At 36.7% G+C, this 17,981-nt stretch overlaps 1 protein-coding gene across 1 annotated transcript in view; it reads left to right on the top strand.

Moving 5' to 3' along the window:
- The window catches only part of AGFG1 (ArfGAP with FG repeats 1), a 68,811-nt gene that overhangs the window by 11,105 nt on the left and 39,725 nt on the right, over positions 1 to 17,981 (top strand). Inside the window, exon 2 of the mRNA XM_008567317.1 lies at positions 4,716 to 4,809. Within this exon, the coding sequence (XP_008565539.1) occupies positions 4,756 to 4,809 (54 nt within the window). The 5' untranslated portion in view covers positions 4,716 to 4,755. The remainder of the gene's footprint in view (positions 1 to 4,715; positions 4,810 to 17,981) is intronic.

The raw sequence follows: 17,981 nt of genomic DNA, 5'->3' as shown, positions 1-17,981 counted from the left end.
TGATATTTGCAAATCCTGACAGCCTAAATTGAAAACGCATTTGTCTAGAGAAGATTTGCATATGCTTCTGCTGGGATCCATGGATCCTAGCAACCTGAAGCTACTTTATTTCCCATCCAGGTCTTAGATTTAACAGGGATATCTAAGGTTGAGATCTTTCACCTTGCTCTTACCTATTGTTGGCTTTTACCTACTGCATCTTGTGTATAATGTGGGCCTCGCTTCTGGTTCAGCTCAGTTTTTAAAAATTTTTGTTCCTTTTTTCCTTTGGGGAGGGGCAGTCCTTAGAGATTTCCCTCACTTTCTAGAAAGTCTAGCAATATGTTAATTTTTTCTGTAGTTTTTGAAATATCTATCATATTTTAGCAGAGAGTCTTTTCAGGATTACTAGTCTTCCATACTGTTGGAAGTAGAAACTAATGAGATTAAATATGCAAAATACCAGTCTAGGTACTTTGTAAATATTAATTCCTTCTGCCTTATTAACTTATATTTTGCCCACTAATTTGTATGAGTGCTTTACATCCTATAGTTCATTCCTGGTTATTTGTTATGGAGGCTTTCCTTAGTCTCTTTTCTATTTTAAATTTTTATATGTGAGGGTACTTTAAAAAGTTTGTGGAAAGATAGAATTAAAAGATAATGTGAATCTTTCCACGAACTTTTTGAAGTACGCTTGTGTATACATGTTTATTATACAAATTTTAAACTTGTATAGTATTTATTTTGTTATTTATCATTTTGGAGAAAAAAATATTTATATTTTCTGTTAGTTATTCTGGGATTAAAGTTATGAAAAAATTTACCTGTTTGTTGTGTATGAGGTGAAGATACAGAATGTTTTAGAGAGATTGAGCCTTGGTAGAATTTATATCTCAGTAAAGATCCAGAGGAATTAACATTGATTTCTTTTGCTTGGTAATTAACATATTTGTTGTATTTAGACCAGTGGTTCTCAATTGGAGGGTTTTTGCTCCCCAGGAGAGGTTTGGCAATGTCTGGAAACATTTTTGATTTTCACTACGTGGTGAAAGGGTGCTTCTGACATTTAGTAGGAAGAGGCTAGGGATGTTGCTCAATATCCTACAGTGCATAGGATAGCCCCCTACGGTAAAGAATTATCTGGCCCAAAATATCAGTAGAGCCAAGGTTAAGAAACCCTCATTTAGAGAAATGAAGATAAGGTGTTGATGTTGGTGGGCATATCATAGAATTTGGGAGGAAAGGTTTTCCATGTTTTAGAAAAATCCAGAGAAGGCCTTAGAAAGGAAGACTGTACTCTCCTTCCCTTATTTTCTTTCTATAATTCTTCAGCACAGATGTTCACATCCATAAAGCCAGGACTAAAGGCCCAAATTTTTTGGCTAATATTACTAGTCATTTGGATTTGCCATTATTTCTATTACAGAATAATATATATTCATTGTGGAAAACTTGGAGAGAATAGAAGACTATAAATTGAAAAGAAAATAATTCAGTCCCATCACCTATATGCAAAGAATGTTAACATTTTGGAATGTCTGGTTTGAAGTGTTTCTGATATTTTTCTATTACACATAACATTTGATGAACATCTTCTACATAATTTGTTGGCTACATTTCAGATTCTTTTTTTTTTTTTTTTCCTTTTTGTCTTTTTTCGTGACTGGCAACAGATCGCAACCCTCAGTGTCGCGCCCGTACCGGACCGGGACCGGCAACGGGATCGCAACCCTCGGTGTTGCGCCCGCACCTCACTCAGCCAGTGAGCGGCCGGTCTGTATGTGGGATCTGAACCCTCGGCGGGAGCGTCGCCACGCTCCCAAGCGGCGCACTGTAGCAGTGTGCCACCGGGCCGGCCCCTCAGATTCTTTTTTTTTTTTTGTCTTTTTTCGTGTCCGGCAACGGATCGCAACCCTCAGTGTCGCACCCGTACCGGACCGGGACCGGCAATGGGATCGCAACCCTCGGTGCTGCACCCGCACCTCGCTCAGCCAGTGAGCGGGAACCGGTCTGTATGTGGGATCCAAACCCTCAGCGGGAGCGCCACTGCGCTCGCAAGCGGCGCACTGTAGCAGTGCATCACCGGGCCGGCCCTCTTTTTTAAGAGTAGATTCCCAAAAGTGTTATTGCTGGGTCAGGTGGCATGAATGAGGTTCTTGATAGAAATTGGTGAATTTGTCCTGCCATTAGTATGTGAGACTATTCTTTTCATTTTCACTGCAAACTGATCAGTCTGAATGCTGCTTAAGAGATTGATAGAATCAGTCTTCAGTTTTTTACTTAACTCTTTTATAAGCATGTAATATCTACGTACAAAGCTTTTGGATGCTAAAAAAAGTCATTGTATATCCTTTCATTGAGAATATAGTTAATCTGCCTGAATAAATGGAATATAAAAAAGCAATTAGAGAAAGCAACATTAACGTGTGAAATTTCCCTGGGGTTACTCAATTGAAGTAATAAATACGGCTTTGCAAATTTGTGTCAGCCATTTTTGTAAATTGAATCCTATTTTAAGTGCACTGAGAGAACTCATTTAAGGAAATGCTGAAATGAGTGTTCTTAAGTGGAAAAAGATGTTCTTTCATATGTTATGAGTACATTCTGGTTTATTTGTTTCATAAGTTCAAAATTTTGTTCATTTATTTAGGTAATATGAATACCTTCTTTGTGCATAAATGGACCCTATGATATGGTAGGACTTGTAGATACATCAGTAAATATGCTATGCACTATACAACGTCCCTGAGATTACATCTGTTTAGTGTAACTTAAAGAGTCAAAGTTAGCTTTGGGAAGGGCTGTTTCCTCATTGAACAGTTTGAGAAATACAGGGGTATAATTTTTTGCTCCAAAATTTCCAAAACATTCACCCTTATAATAGTGTTTGATATGTTCTCATTAGGAAGTTACTCTTTTGCCTTTTTCATTTCTTAAAATGATACTGTCAGGGAGATGGAAAGGTAGAAGCTTGTCTGGAACAAGGAGGAGATATTAGAAAATAAGAAGAGACAAAGTTGCATAGTGAGAGGGAAGGAGTAGAGGCATTTGAGAGAACAATAATAAGTTAATCCTTCATAAATTGTTTTGGGATAAGGTAGGGTGTGGATATGAATATATATATATATATATGTTAATCCTTCATAAATTGTTTTGGGATAAGGTAGGGTGTGGATATGAATATATATATATATAAAATAAATTAATAAACTTCCCTGAAAATGGTGAATTCTGTCTTGTTCTCATAATATGGATGAATTGGAAAAAAAAGTGTTGTCTTAAATGAGTAATTACGACTTTCCTAAATTTTTATTTTTGGAAAATTTTTAAGTAATCTTTAGAGCCTTAATTTGTGACTGCAAGTTGTAAACACACTTGAAAGTTATTAATACTGAAGTTGTTACTTCACAGTTAAGTTTGAAAGTTTTACTAGAACAAAATTGCTCTTATTTAGTTTCTCCTCCTGTTCAATCTTTATTTTATGACTTATCAAGAGCAAGAAGGAAAACAATTTATTAATTTAAAATTTATACAAACCAAAGCAAAACATCAGCAAAACCCAAGTTAACCTTTCTCCACCTCAAAATGTTAAACAGATAAAGTGTAACTTGTCTGAATTCAGATCATGATCTGAGAGGTATTCCATTCATCTCTGGCAAGTGGAAGGGGGAGAAAGAAGAAGCAGGATATGAAAGTTGAAGAGCGTCTATTAATTTTGAATTCTCATTAGTGTTTTGACTTAAACTACAGTGCATTTCTAGAATGTTACACACCACACCATATTTAGTTATTCAAAAATGTTTCCAGAATATTTTTGAAAGACTTTTGGTTCATTTATTATTTTATGTCATTGTTAAATCTCTAATTAGTATGAATGATTGTAAGTTGAGTCTGACAAATTCCATAAAAATATTACTAATCTGCTCTAGAACTTAGATTCCAAATGAGGCCTTTATGAGAGGACGTAACCCCAAAGTAATTTTTTGGAACTTCGCATCGGTTATTTACCCTTATTCTTGCGGGTGAATAGCCACTTTGTGATAGTTAGATGAAATGTCAATAGTTCTTACTCTCTCTGAGTGCATTTGTACCGTTTTTCATGTGTATGATAAAACATCATCGAGGAAAGGTCCTCTTAAGGCCATTCTTACAGAAAAGTCTTCAGGGTTGTAAAGGACCTTAAAAGTCATTTAACCATGTATCCAGCTAGTTCTTGAATCTCTTCACCATGTCCCTATGGTTTCTTCGTGAACACTTACTGCCTCTGGGATGATTGAAAGTATTCTTCATTATAAGTTCTTACTTGAACTGATGGAGAGATGGGACTTTACTTGTACTGGGTAATTACCTCAACTTTCCTTATGTTAGTTTTCATATCCAAGTAGTTTTCTAAATTAGCCTCAAGCTTATTTAAAGATATTAGCTATTGATAATACTTGCATAGCTCTAGTCTTAACATATCATTTTCTCTTTCTTAGGAAATATGAAAATATTTAAATAATTACTTAAAAAATTCCTTACCATAGAGCTCTTCTTACATATAGTCTTTCTTCCATCAAAAAAACACTTCTATTGTGAAGGTTAATAGTTTAAAATAATTTTTAAGTACTTGAAGTATACAGAATGAAAATGCTGTTCCAAGTTTAAATGTGCTAAAATGTTTTGAATTATTAAATGTGTCATTTTAAAAATACAGTATAATAGTAAATTTTGTAAAATATTTTATCTTTTAGGCGAGGGTTAAATCCACCACACAGGGTGAAATCTATCTCCATGACAACATTCACACAACAGGAAATTGAATTCCTGCAAAAACATGGAAATGAGGTAAGTGTTTTTAAAATTTTCAATTTTTTCTTGGCAGTCATTTTAATAAGATTTAATAAGTTGTTTAAAATGGTGAATTTTCCTGTGTAAAAAAAGTTATTTTTGAATTCCATATTTAGATATTTTAGAGTGTACTCATTTAATAATGTACTTGAAATTAATATCTACTACAGAAATACTTACCTTAAACCCGAGGTGAAACATGTATTTAAAATTCATCAGTGTTGAATGTAATAGGCATTTTTGGAGGACTTCTAGTATTGAAGTTACTGTTGGTGTTTGCTTTAAAAGTCAAAAAGTAAGAAAAAAGAGAAAGAGAATTAGCTTTGTGATACTGTATTAAACTTGCTGGGCTGTTGTATGATCAGTTTTCACTTGAGGCCTTCTTTCTTTTTACTAAATTTTTAACTGTGGATGTATATGTGATGTTTAATGTTTAGTAGGTGTTCATTAGGGAGTAGGTTATAGTTCTCAGGGGTGGCCTAGTGCATGAGAAATCAGGTAAAGATTTGAAAGGGGAGCTTTTTCCTTCTTGCCTTTAGTGGGCTTCCAGTAATTCTGTTGTTTGCTTGTTTGTTTTTGGTTCTGTGTTCTTCTATTAGTAAAAGTAGTTATCAGATATTTTAAAAACTGGTAAGATTAACAAAGGAAGTGGGCATCTGTAATCTTGGGGGAAGCATGAGCTAGTCAACCCAATTGATTAATAATAATAGCCATTATTATTTCACAGGAAAGTGATATTTTCTAGAAAGGAAATATTACTTAACTTGTATTATTCTGGTCACATATCTCTGATATCCTTAATAGACATAAAAGAAGTGAAATGTTAAGATTTTATTCATTTCAGTCTTCTCTTTCTCCGTTAGAAAATACATGCAGGCATTTTGCACTCTACCTCTCTTTCTTCATAATACTTTGGTTGTAATATCTTAAAAATTGTTTGCCTACTTATGATGCATGTGAATTTTTGGTTCTAAAATAGTGATAAAATGTAAATTCACCACGATGAAATATTTTTAATTACATGATTTAGAGAAGTGGGCACACTTTAAAGTCTCCAAATTTTGCCAATGACTAATTATTTTGAGTAATCCAATTCCAGGCTGATGTGGGACATCACAGGAAAGCTGGATGAAAGAGTATAAGGTTTTTAATGACAACAAGCATAAAATATATTACTGATTAAAGTACAACTTGAAATATTTGTATAAAGTTTGGTATTAGCCTTGCAGTATAAACTTGAAGTTACTTTCTTAGAATGTTGACTTAGTATGCAGAATTTGAGAAATCAGAATGGAGTCAAAAATAAAATAAAGAAGAAGGGCCGGCCCGTGGCTCACTTGGGAGAGTGTGGTGCTGAGAACACCAAGGCCCCAGGTTCGAATCCTATATAGGGATGGTTGGTTGGCTCACTGGTTGAGCGTGGTGCTGACAACACCAAGCCAAGGGTTGAGATCCACCAAGCCAAGGGTTGAGATCCCCTTACCAGTCATCTTTTAAGAAAAAATAAATAAATAAAATAAAATAAAGGGCCGGCCCTGTGGTGCACTCGGGAGAGTGCAGCACTTGGGAGCGCAGCGGCGCTCCCATCGCGGGTTCGGATCCCATATAACGATGGCCGGTGCGCTCACTGGCTGAGCGTGGTGTGGGCGACACCAAGCCAAGGGTTGCGATCCCCTTACTGGTCACACACACACACACACAAATAAAAATAAATAAATAAATAAATAAATAAAAATAAATATAAAAAAAAAAATAAAATGAAATGATAAAATAATAAAATAGAATAGAATAGAATAGAATAGAATATGAAATAAAAATAAATAAATAAATAAAAATAAATATAAAAAATAAAAAATAAAATGAAATGATAAAATAATAAAATAGAATAGAATAGAATAGAATAGAATATGACTGTTCTTAGATTAAAAATATAATGACAGTAAGTAAAGCCAGAGTAACAAAACTGGAAAGGTACAGTCTATTGGAGAAGTAAAAACATATTAACATGTCAGTAGATAAGGTTAGGTGGTTACTGGTCCAAAAATACTATGATTGGAGGAGTATATAGTTTTGATTGTTGTGAGAACAACACTTAGAAGATCTACCTTCTTAATAAAATTTTAAGTGTACAATATGTACAGTCTTTTTAACTATAGGCACAGTGTTGTACAGCTGATTTCTAGAACTTATTCATCTTGCAAAACTGGAACTTTATACCTTTTGAGTAGCAACTCCCCATTTCTTTCTTAGCTCCTGGCACCCACCATTCTCTTCTCTGCTTCTATGGGTTTGACTATTTTAGATACTTCATATAAGTGGAATCATACAATATTTGTCCTTCTGTAACTGGCATAAGTCACTTTGCATAATGTGCTTAAGGTTCACCCTTGTTGTCACATATGGCAGGATTTCTGAAGGAACTTTTTTAAGGCTGTAAACATCAAGGTAAATTTAGAATATATAAAAAGAAATACTTGGTTTTAGGGAACTCACTGTATCATAAAGTAGAAGCAATATGTAAATAGTTAGAAATGACGCATGGATTTATGAATCTTAAATCCTACAGAGAGGCATGTAAGTCAATAGACCACTTCAAGCACTTACAGTGACAGTCACTGCTAGGTACTATGGATGATATTGCAGATGTGTAGCACAGGCTTAGCTGACAAAGGATTCATAGTTGGAGAGACAGGTGTGTAACAAATAATTGCAACATGGTATTAGATAAATAATAATAAGAATAAGAAGTTTCTTAAGTTATACAGAAGAGGGACTCAATCTCTTGGTGGAAAGGAGAGGATTGGGAAGACCTCATAGAAGAGGTGAAACATTTGCTGGTTTCTCAGAGTGACTAGGACTTAAGCTGGCAGGGAAAGACATTGAAGACAGCAAACATGGCACACACACAAAAAGGGAAATTTGCAGTAGGTTGCTGGAAAATATACCAGTGTTGTAAATGCTTGTTAAGGAAGACAAACATCCTTTTTCATAGTGTGCCTGAGTACATCTTAGGACCAAAATATTGGACTGGATATATTTGGTCCTTTACAGTATTGACAGTATCTGTGTTCTTAAAAACTTAAGAGATGTGTAGAAGGTAAGAATTAATATTATGAAGGTGTACCAACTTCGTAACCAAAACTTTTTGGGCTTCAAGTACAAGTGCTTTATTATTGTTTATGTTTTTTAAACATTTAAATCTCAAGTATAACATGCATAGAGAATAGTATGCAGAACTTAAGTTTACGTTTCAAAATATGTTGCCATATTTCTACTGTCATCTTTCAATAGTTTGGAAAAGATCATACTCAGTCACATAAAGTTTGGATTAAAAAAGCCCTATCAGTGCATCTTGTGCATGAATGGGTTCCTGCCTGAAGATGAGTGCTTCTAAAACTAAAAGATCAGAAAGTATATTGGCTTTGGCAGCAGTGTTGGATCTTCTATCCCCCACAGGGGAGTTTTAGTTTGTTGGAAGGCATGTTTGGTTGTTGTCTCTATTGGAAGGTGTTTGCTGGCTTAAGCAGGCAAGCACCAAGGATGATGGATGACTTGTGTTAAACAGAATTAACCTGCATGCCACATGCTTTGAATATTCCTCCAGACATTTATATATGGGAAACATTGTGTACAGTCATGTACAAATAAAATTTAATTCTTTCTTACATACTTTCAATACAGTTGGGAACATCCTATTGCCAAAAAAGCCATGCTCCAAACCCAAAATTAGAGTGGGAGGAGACAACCAGGTTACAGGGCAAAGGGCCTGGATATAGGGGAAGCAATTAATTGAGACTATCAATGCTATGGCTTACCACATGTGTATATCTAGGGAAGCGTTTTAGTCCATTTTGTGTTGCTATGACAAAAATACCTGAGACTGGGTAATTTATAAAGGAAAGAGGTTTATTTGGCTTAAGATTCTGGGACAACTGCATCTGGCATGGGCCTCAGGCTGCTTCTCCTCATGGTGGAAAAGTGGCAGGCAGCTGGTGGGTACAAGCAGATCACATGGCGAGAGAGGAAGCAAGAGAGAGAGAGAAGGTACCAGGATCTTTCTAAACAATGAGCTCTCGCGGGAACTAATAGAGCGAGAACTCACTTATTAATCCCCCCTCCCCCAGGGAGAGCATTTATCCATTCATGAGGGATCCGCCCCCATGACTCAATCAGTTTCCAACACTGCCACATTGGGGATTTTGGAGGGAACAACACATCCAAACTCCATCAGGAAGGTTTCACTTTTCATTCAGAACTTATCAAGAATTGTTCAGTGTTTTGGAAAATCACCAAACTGGTGGCTGAGCTAATAGTATTTGAGTCATCAGTAAAGTACATCTTTATTGGTTGGTGATGGTAGCTCTCTACCTATCCCCCTCTCCCTCCCCCCTCCCACCACTGATAACCCTAGATTTCTTCTCTCCCTCTGAAAGAGTAATGGTTACTCCGTTGATTTGTTGCCTATATGATCTGTCCAATGCTGAAAGGTGTGTTCAGGTCCCCCAACATTATCATAGAGTAGATGCTGCTTCTGTCACTCTGGAATGTGCTTTGAGGAGAGAGACATCCTATTCTTTTCTTTGGTCTCTGCTGGTGACTCTCCTTGTGTCAATGCACTCCAGTGGCTGGTGGACCATCTGTGTGGTGGTTGTGACATATAGTCACTTTCGAGGCAACCGTGGTTACTGTGGTGACTCTGTTGGGCCACCCACATGGAGGTGATGTTTTTAGCATGCTCCTTGGCACTGGTGGTGTTCCTGGTTGTTGGGGGGTGCCGGTCCCTGGCTCCATGCCCCAGGCCCCACGGCTTGAGGTGCTGGTGGTGTGCCTTGGCCAGAACTAATATTTTGTCCTTTGCTTACTTCTAAAAAGGGGGACCTTCCTGTGAGAACCAGTACTTGAGCTGTGTTGTTGAGCTAAATTGTTGCTTTGCTGCTGTTTCCCTGGGGAAGACTTTTTGTGCAGCTCAGGGTTTAATGGTTGGCCTTATAGATACTTCTGGCTCTCCAGAGACCTGGTGCACCTGGGTTGTGTAGAAACTCTGATCTGGGCCTGAATCTTTTCATCTAACTGCACCCCATGCAATTCTGCATTCCTGACCAGTCTCCTCTGAGTGGTCCTGCACTGATTGGGGGGTGGATTGGCTGTCTTTGCTGTGTCCCAGTGTTCTACCAGTGGGCCCATCTACCCCACCTCCCGTGCTCTGAACACTTCAGATGGGACGGGCCCTGTGCCTGTTCCTTGCGATGACTCATTGGGCTCTGAATGGCTCCCGTCTTGCAGCTGTTCTGGCTTCCCGCTCCTGCGTGGGTCCACGGGAACCCTATTAGTGGCCTTGCTGTCCTGGGGGCCACCAAGGCCCTTTTCTCCTCTGCCTGCTTGAAGCAACTCCATCTGAAGGGCACAGCTGCAGCTTCTCCTGGCTCCTGCTCCATGCACTCAGCAGTTCCAGCCTTAAAGTGACCGCGGCCTGAAATGCTGAGAGCAGTTTTTTCTTTCTCTTATCATGGCTTCTCTCCCTTCACGAACTCCGTAGGTCTCTCCTCTTCTTCCTCTGAGCTCCAGCGGCTCCAGCTTGGTTGCTGTTATATTTTTATAGTTGTAAATTGGTTGATTTGTGGGAGAGAGTGACGCTGGGGACTGTCTGTTCCACCATCTTGACTGGAACTACCAAGACAAGCTCCAGCTTGGTTGCTGTTATATTTTTATAGTTGTAAATTGGTTGATGTGTGGGAGAGAGTGACGCTGGGGACTGTCTGTTCCACCATCTTGACTGGAACTACCAAGACACAGTGTTTTTAATGGAGTTATATGTATGGTTTAAATAAGTTTTTTTAAATGAGACAGCTATTCAGGCATTTGGTGCAGTTACGTTGCACCTTTGTGAAAGATTGGAGCTATTTTATAATTAGAAACAAACACTGCCACAAATACAAATGTTTTTGTTTGTAAAAAAAGTTAAAAATTCCCAATTCACATGCTGTGGCAGTTGTGCTGGAATATCCAGGTATCAGTTTATATGTTATGTTCAATCTGTGTAAGATTAAATAGGACACTAGTAGTTATTTCCTAAATCATCTTTTCCTATAAACTATAGTAAGGGATGGTCATTCTTAGTACAGAATAACAGACTCTCACAAGGCTGATACCAGATAGCCTATAGGACATTATCAGAAGCAAGACAACAAGCATTTTGATTTATTCTGAATCAGTGCCTGGAATTATGTAGTTTCAAAGCACTATATTCATTTCATTTAGGTTTGGTTAAAAATGAAATAACCTAACCCAAACTGCAACTCTCTTGAGACTTTGATAAAATTTGGAGAGGGCTAGTTAAATATTTCCTGAAATCCAGTGGTTTCATGTGGAAGGATTGTATCTGGACTCAGAGGGTTGTGAGGCTTGGACAAGGTGCCTCTGAGTGTCAATTTCTAAAACAAAATAGTAATAATAATACCTATGTATAGAAAGACTGAGATGCTTTGAACTCAGCCAACTTGGGAAAGTTCCCAGCATATTTGTCAAATAATAAAGATACTGAGATATTTATCGAATCTAAGATAGTAGAAGTTATAAGAAAAGGATTAACAATATTTGTTTTCATTCCTTGTTCAGGTGGTTTCACTAGGAGGATTTTTCAGTTTTTATAGAATACAACAGTGTCATTTGTATTAATATTCGGGTTATGTATTTAAACTCTTGGAACATTTTAACTGATTTTATGCGGAGCTTAAATAATAAGAATAATGAAAATTGGCAGTTATTTTAGTAACAACACATTGTGTCATTATAGAGTGGTAGAGTTAAGTTACATGCTCAATATGGGCTTAAAACTCTATATTGCCTATAAAGGGTTGGAGACTAGATGGATCACAGTTCGACCTGCAAAGGCTAGGACCAGGCAACTTCTTGGGTCCTGTATTAGTGGTCTGTGGGATAGAGCCAGGCAAAGGTTTGTGTCAAGACAGTGGAAGCCTTAGACCAGGTGGCTAGTCGGGGGCTGGATTCTCTGGAACCTGGGGACCCTGCCAGATTAAGTTCCTGGGAAATGGAGTAGCTTGGGTGACTTCCACTGCCTTGTAGGCAAACTGAGGCAGCCCAAGTGCCATCAGGTATATGTCTGAGTTATAGTCCTTCACCTGTGTCTTTTCAGTTGCTCTGGCATCACCTGCTACTCAGGCTCCTGAAAACTGATGCTGGACTCTTACTGCCAAGCAAGGAGGCTGTTTGACTGTCAGGACAGCAACTGGCATTCACCTTGGCAGCAGAGGATGCCATCTGGTTGTGGGGTGCTTTATGATCTCATAAGAAGAAACTTGAAACAGGCTCAGGGCCCATAGATTTTTAAGGAATTGGTGATGACATTGAAATTTTCTTGGTTGTGTTTCATGAAATAGAAGCTATTCTGCACGACAAGATCAGCTTTGGGTGAGTGTAGACAAAGGCCATGCCTGCGGGAACTTTTTGGAGATTTGGGAGATATCTTTTATTAGTCTCCTCCTGGTCCATGGACTCCACCACTTCCCTAAGGACAATTCCATACTGGCCTGTGATGCTCAGATGCTCAGGATCTTCACAAGGATGGGGTGTCTGTGAGCAGTCTTTTTCTGGTATGAGAACTTGTGCCTCTTTATGCCATCTAACAGCAGCATGGTGCCATAGGTCTTACTGCAGGTGAGCAGGGTCTCCTGGTAGTGTGAGTGCTATGGTGCAGCAGCTGCTATGCCTGCAGGGAGCCAAGATGGGCTACCTGCTGCATTGTCTCCCAGAACCTGCTCTCATGGATGGCCATGGCAAGATTGTTGTCCTGGTTAGAGGCTGCTCAGAACCATAGCCCAGTGGCCAGATTGGCCTGTCTTCTCCCGCTGCCCAACATTTTATTATGAAAAATTCCAAAACAGGTCAAAAAATTATACAGGTACAGTAAATTTTGTGCTGTGTCTGGTTTAGCAAATAACTGTTATCTATCCTTTCATTAGTACATTTCAAACATTAGTTCACACCACTTCTAAAAACTTCTGTATATCTATCATTAATTAGAGTTCATATTTGTTTAATGTTTTTGAGGTTTAATTTACATACAGTGAAGTGCAAGAATCTTAAGTGTACCTTTGGGTGAGTTTTGATAATTGCTAACAGTTTGGTAACCTGAAGCCCTATAAAGATTCAGCACATAACTGTCACTCAAGAAAGTTCTTTGATACTCCTCCTTATTCAGTCCCTCTCCTCTCCGGAGGCACTGTTTTGTTTTTCATTAACATTTGTATAAATAAAATAATAATGTACGTTTTTGTGTCAAACTTCTTTTGAGATACATGTGGATGTATGTAGCTTTTTCCTTTTTATTACTGAGTACTATTGTATGAATGTTTCAGGATTTATTCATTCTTCCTTGTCAGATAGATCCATAGTGAATATTTTCTTGCAGTCTGTGGCTTTCTCATTTATTTTCTTGGTGTCTTTTGACAAGCAGAAGTTTGTCATTTTGATGAAATATAATTATCAAATTTTAGTTTTATAGTTAATACCTTCTCTGTCTTAGGAAATCTCTGCCTATTCCCAAATCATGAGGATAATCCTATTTTAGAAGCTTTATAAAATTTTAGCTTTTATGTTTAAATCTGTGATCCATCGCAAGTTAATCTTAGTGTATAGTGTGATAGGGGTTGAGGCTCTGTTAATGTTTTTCCCTCAGTCTTTCTCTTCTTCAAATTGGATAATTTCTGTTTGTTCCTAAATTACTCTTTTGTTATCTCCAAGGTCTAATGTTTTTATTTCAGATACTATCTTTTCCAGTTCTAGAGTTTACATTTGTTTTTTTTTTCTAGAAATTTTCTCTGCTGCAATTTTGTACAGTTTTATTCATTGTAAGCATGTTTCTTTTATGTTCTTGACTATAGGTATACTAGGTGCTTTAAATTATTGTCTGCTAATTCCAAAATCTTTATCATTTCAGAATCTGTTGTCTCTGATTGCCTTTTCTTTTGATTATGGGTCACACTTTTCCTATTTCTTTGTAATAGGCGGTGATTTGGGGTTATATCCTGAACACTGGAAATGGTAGGTCATAGAGCCTGTGGGTTCTCTTTTGTTCCTCCAAAAAGTATTGATTTTGTTTGTTTTGTTAGTTTTTTACTTTATCAAACTCTGCTTCTCTCATGATGGATGCCAGCTGAAATTTCTACTCAGTGTTTAACTGAACTGTTTGGCTCAGTCCCAAACACTTATAGGTCAGAGGTGAGCGAGAGATTTGGGCAAAGTTGATATGCAAGTTTTGTCATGCCTACTGTGACTATCTCAGAGGGATTTAACTACTTTTCCAGTTGCTGTGGTTGTGGCAAACTGTCGTCTTGTGCTTTTAAGTATTAAGGTTTGTGGATTGCTATTTGAGTTTTAGCAGTGTTGCATGGTGGGAGTGATGAGCTGGGGGTGGGGTGGGGAGAGAATTGCTTTCAAGTGATGATTCTTGAAAAAACAGCAAATACCTAGTGCTGTTTTCTTCCTACAAGTGTTGGCTTTTCTCCCAGTGTTTATGGTTTCTCTCTAGTGTCTTTTTTATATTTTGTGCAGAGTTTATATGTAATCTGCTGGAGAGTTTTGCCATTACTGGAAGTGATACCTACTCTGTTTGCCTTTTAAGTCGTTTTTTTAATTCTATAAGTTTCCCTTCCAGTCATTCATTCTTATTCTCTTTCTCTACCTCTTTCTGCTTTCCTCCACCAATCCAGTTATTTGTTCAGTAGTTTCCTGCCACCTGGGTTTTGCTGATTCTGTTCATGTAGTGTCAGTGTTCCTCTGTACTCTGTTGCCTATAAACTGGTATTTGGATACATTATCTTCTTAAGATTCAAGCTTAATTTGGGAAGTGGGGGAAGGATGCACTGTGTATAGGTTGTGTGGTGGGTTCTTTTATCAAGAGATACCCCCCCCACCATGTTAGCAACTGCTACTGTTCAGTGCCTACATTCGTTAATTAGGGATTGTAAAATGGTGATATTCTAATTTAGTGGTTTTCCAAGTGCAGTTTGGGACCTGTGGGTCCTTGAGACCTTTTCAGGGTTCTGTAATGTCAAAAATTTTTTAATAATAATACTGAGACTCAATTTGCTGGGGTTTTTTTTTTTTTCTCCTGTTTTCATGGGCATACGGTAGAATTTTCCAGAAGCTACATGACATAAAAATGCAGAAGCAGATGAGAAATCAACTGTCTTCTATTTAATGAGGCATTGAAAAATTTGCAAAAATGTAAAACAGTGCCACTCTTTTCACTGATTGTTTTTTTCATTAAAGTTATACACATTAATAAGCAATACTTTTATTGTTCTTTTTTTTAAAAAAACAATTTATCCCAAAGACTTTTATTTTATTTGACTTGCTTTAAAATAACAAGAGTGGACTTATTTTTTACTTAACTGTACATATTTTGGGAATACACTGTTATTCTTTTTTAAACACCTTAAAACTACTATTCTTTTTAAAAAATATCAGTAGATGTAGTACTCATAAACAAAAGCCGTTTGTGGATTTTACTATTTGACTGTTTTCAAAATGAGGAGTTAGTTCTGTAACATCTTCAGTGGTCACCAATTAGGGTTTTTTCCTTAAATATCACTATGAAGTTATTTAATGTATTTCAGTCAGTCACATTGTTCTTTTTCATGCTCAAATTGTCCTCTCTTTGGCCAATGGGATTATCTGTTTTTGAAATCTACTTAAAACTCGCCTCTTCTGCAAATATCATTTTTACTCAGAAAAGTGTTCCTCTTTTTCTCTTTTATCAACTTGTGAGCCACCCATACATTCACAAATGTTCAAAGAAAACAATGTTTTCTTCCCCACCTCCTGTTTGATTTACATGGAACATGGTATAGATTATGGTTTACTTCAGAGACTTGTTTTGCATTTGGGCTAGTTAATCTCTCTCTGTTCCTTGGTCATTGGCTACATTCCTAACCTCAGTCAGCTGCCTCACAAATGCATGCCATCAGTCACCAGGACAACCAGACAGTAGAGTGTCAGTAAGAATGGATCACTATCATTGAGTCCTAGATTGAACTAAATAATGGATGAGTAGTGTTTATGTTAGAGGTGGTACACTGGGGTTGATGATATCCCTAACCATAGATAATCCACAAACATTTCTTATTTCATATCAAGACAAGTAAATAAAGCTATGTTCTTAATATTCAGTTCTAAAGGACATATGACCAGACAAGCTGGTCCATTCTGTTACTCCCATGCTCAGCTCCTTGTTTGTTCTAGGTATATTTCTGAAATATGTGAAGCTGTGTGTGTGTGTGTGTGTGTGTGTGTGTGTGTGTGTTGCTTCTTGGCAAGCTTATCAGATTCCTACTATCTTTTGGAATGAGATGCTTTGCTTTAAGAGGCTTCACAAATTAAGTTTAGAACAATGGAATGAAAACACTGGTGGGTTTTTTTTTTTTTTTTTTCTTTTTAGAAAATGATTCTAAAGTTCATCCAAAAGAAGAAACGAGTAAAACTAGCTGGGAAGAATTTGTAAGACAAAGAGTAAATAGGATTCATTCTATTAAATACTAGATATATCTATGTCTGTATTTATATACATTAATTCACTATATAAACTTGTAGTAATTATAGCAGTCTGAAACAAGAGCAAGAATAGGCACAAATTCGTAGTAGACTAGATCCTGAGATGTATTGTAACCTTTATATATATGTTAAATGTATATGAACTTATAAAGTAAATGAATGTCAGCAGTTCAGTATGGAAGTAAATGGGGAAGTGGTTATTTAATGAAGAACCAATTAGAATGCTATCTGATATGGTATATCAAAATAAATTCCAGAAAACTTTAGAATTAAAAGTTTGAAGTCATAAAGGAAGCCATAAAAATGTAAGAAATAAAGCTGGCCAGTTAGCTCAGTTGGTTAGAGCATAGTGCTGATAACACCAAGGTCCAGGTTCAATCCCTGTACCATACAGTTGCATCCCTAATGTAGGAAGTAGTCTCAAATTATCTCCCTGCAGTGGAGAAATCTAGCAGGTACATTTTAACTAAGTAGTCAAAGTTAACATCACCAGTGCTGGTATAAATCAGCATCGTGTCCCTCCTGATAATGATGCTCTGCAAAGGATACATCACTTAATGCAGTACAGTATTTCTCAGTATCCACAGGGGATTGGTTCCAGACTCCTTACGGATATCAAAATCTGGGAATGCTCAAGTCTATTATATAGAGTGGTGTAGTATTTGCATATAACCTATGCACATTCTACCCTGTACTTTAAAGCATCTCTAGATTACTTATAATACCTAATACAATGTAAATGTTATATAAATAGTTGTTATATTGTTTAAAGAATAATGACAATGGAAAAAAGTCTTTACATGTTCAGTAACAGACTCGACGATCCTTTTTTTCCCCCCAAATATTTTCAATTTGCAGTAGGTTGAATCCATGAATGCAGAACCCATGGATATGAAGGCCGACAGTATTTCTTTCCAAAACATATCATGTGAAATTTAATCATGAGGAAACTCAAATTAAGGAACATACAACAAATAGTTGGCCTGTACTCTTCAAAGATATTATGGTCATGAAAGACAGACTAAGGAATTATTCCAGATTAAAAGAGACTAAATTATGGATTCTGGACCAGGAAAACCTTTTCCTTTTGCTATAAAGGGCATTATTAAGATAATTTGTTAATCTGTAGACTAGATAATAATAGTATGAAATGTTAATATCTTGATTTTTATAGTTGTGCTATTTTTATATAAAAAATGTCCTTATTTTTAGTAAATACACATTTAGGGGTAAAAGGTGTAATGTCTCCAATTTAAATGGTTCAGAAAAAATTTTATCTCAGAGAATGATAAAGCAAATGTTAACTTTGGAAACTCTGGGTAAAGAGTATACAGGAGTTCTTTCTATTATACTTGCAACTGTTCTGTAAGATAAAATTTAAAAAAGCAGGCAAAACTAAATTGTAGTGTTTAAGGATACATACATTTGGAGGAACAATAAATAAACAGAAAGAAGTAATTATCATAAAAAATTAGTAGAAAATATAGCTAACTACATATTTAACACTTGAATGCAGCAAGACTTTATAGATTAAAAGCAATGGAAGAAATCACGAAGTAAAAACATAAATTCAACTAGATTTTTAAAAAAATTCATAA

This window comes from Galeopterus variegatus, unplaced genomic scaffold, assembly GCF_000696425.1.
Source record: "Galeopterus variegatus unplaced genomic scaffold, G_variegatus-3.0.2 Scaffold310, whole genome shotgun sequence".
Classification (NCBI taxonomy): domain Eukaryota; kingdom Metazoa; phylum Chordata; class Mammalia; order Dermoptera; family Cynocephalidae; genus Galeopterus; species Galeopterus variegatus.
Note: the sequence above shows the minus strand (reverse complement) of the source record. Positions and strands in the feature narration are given on the sequence as shown.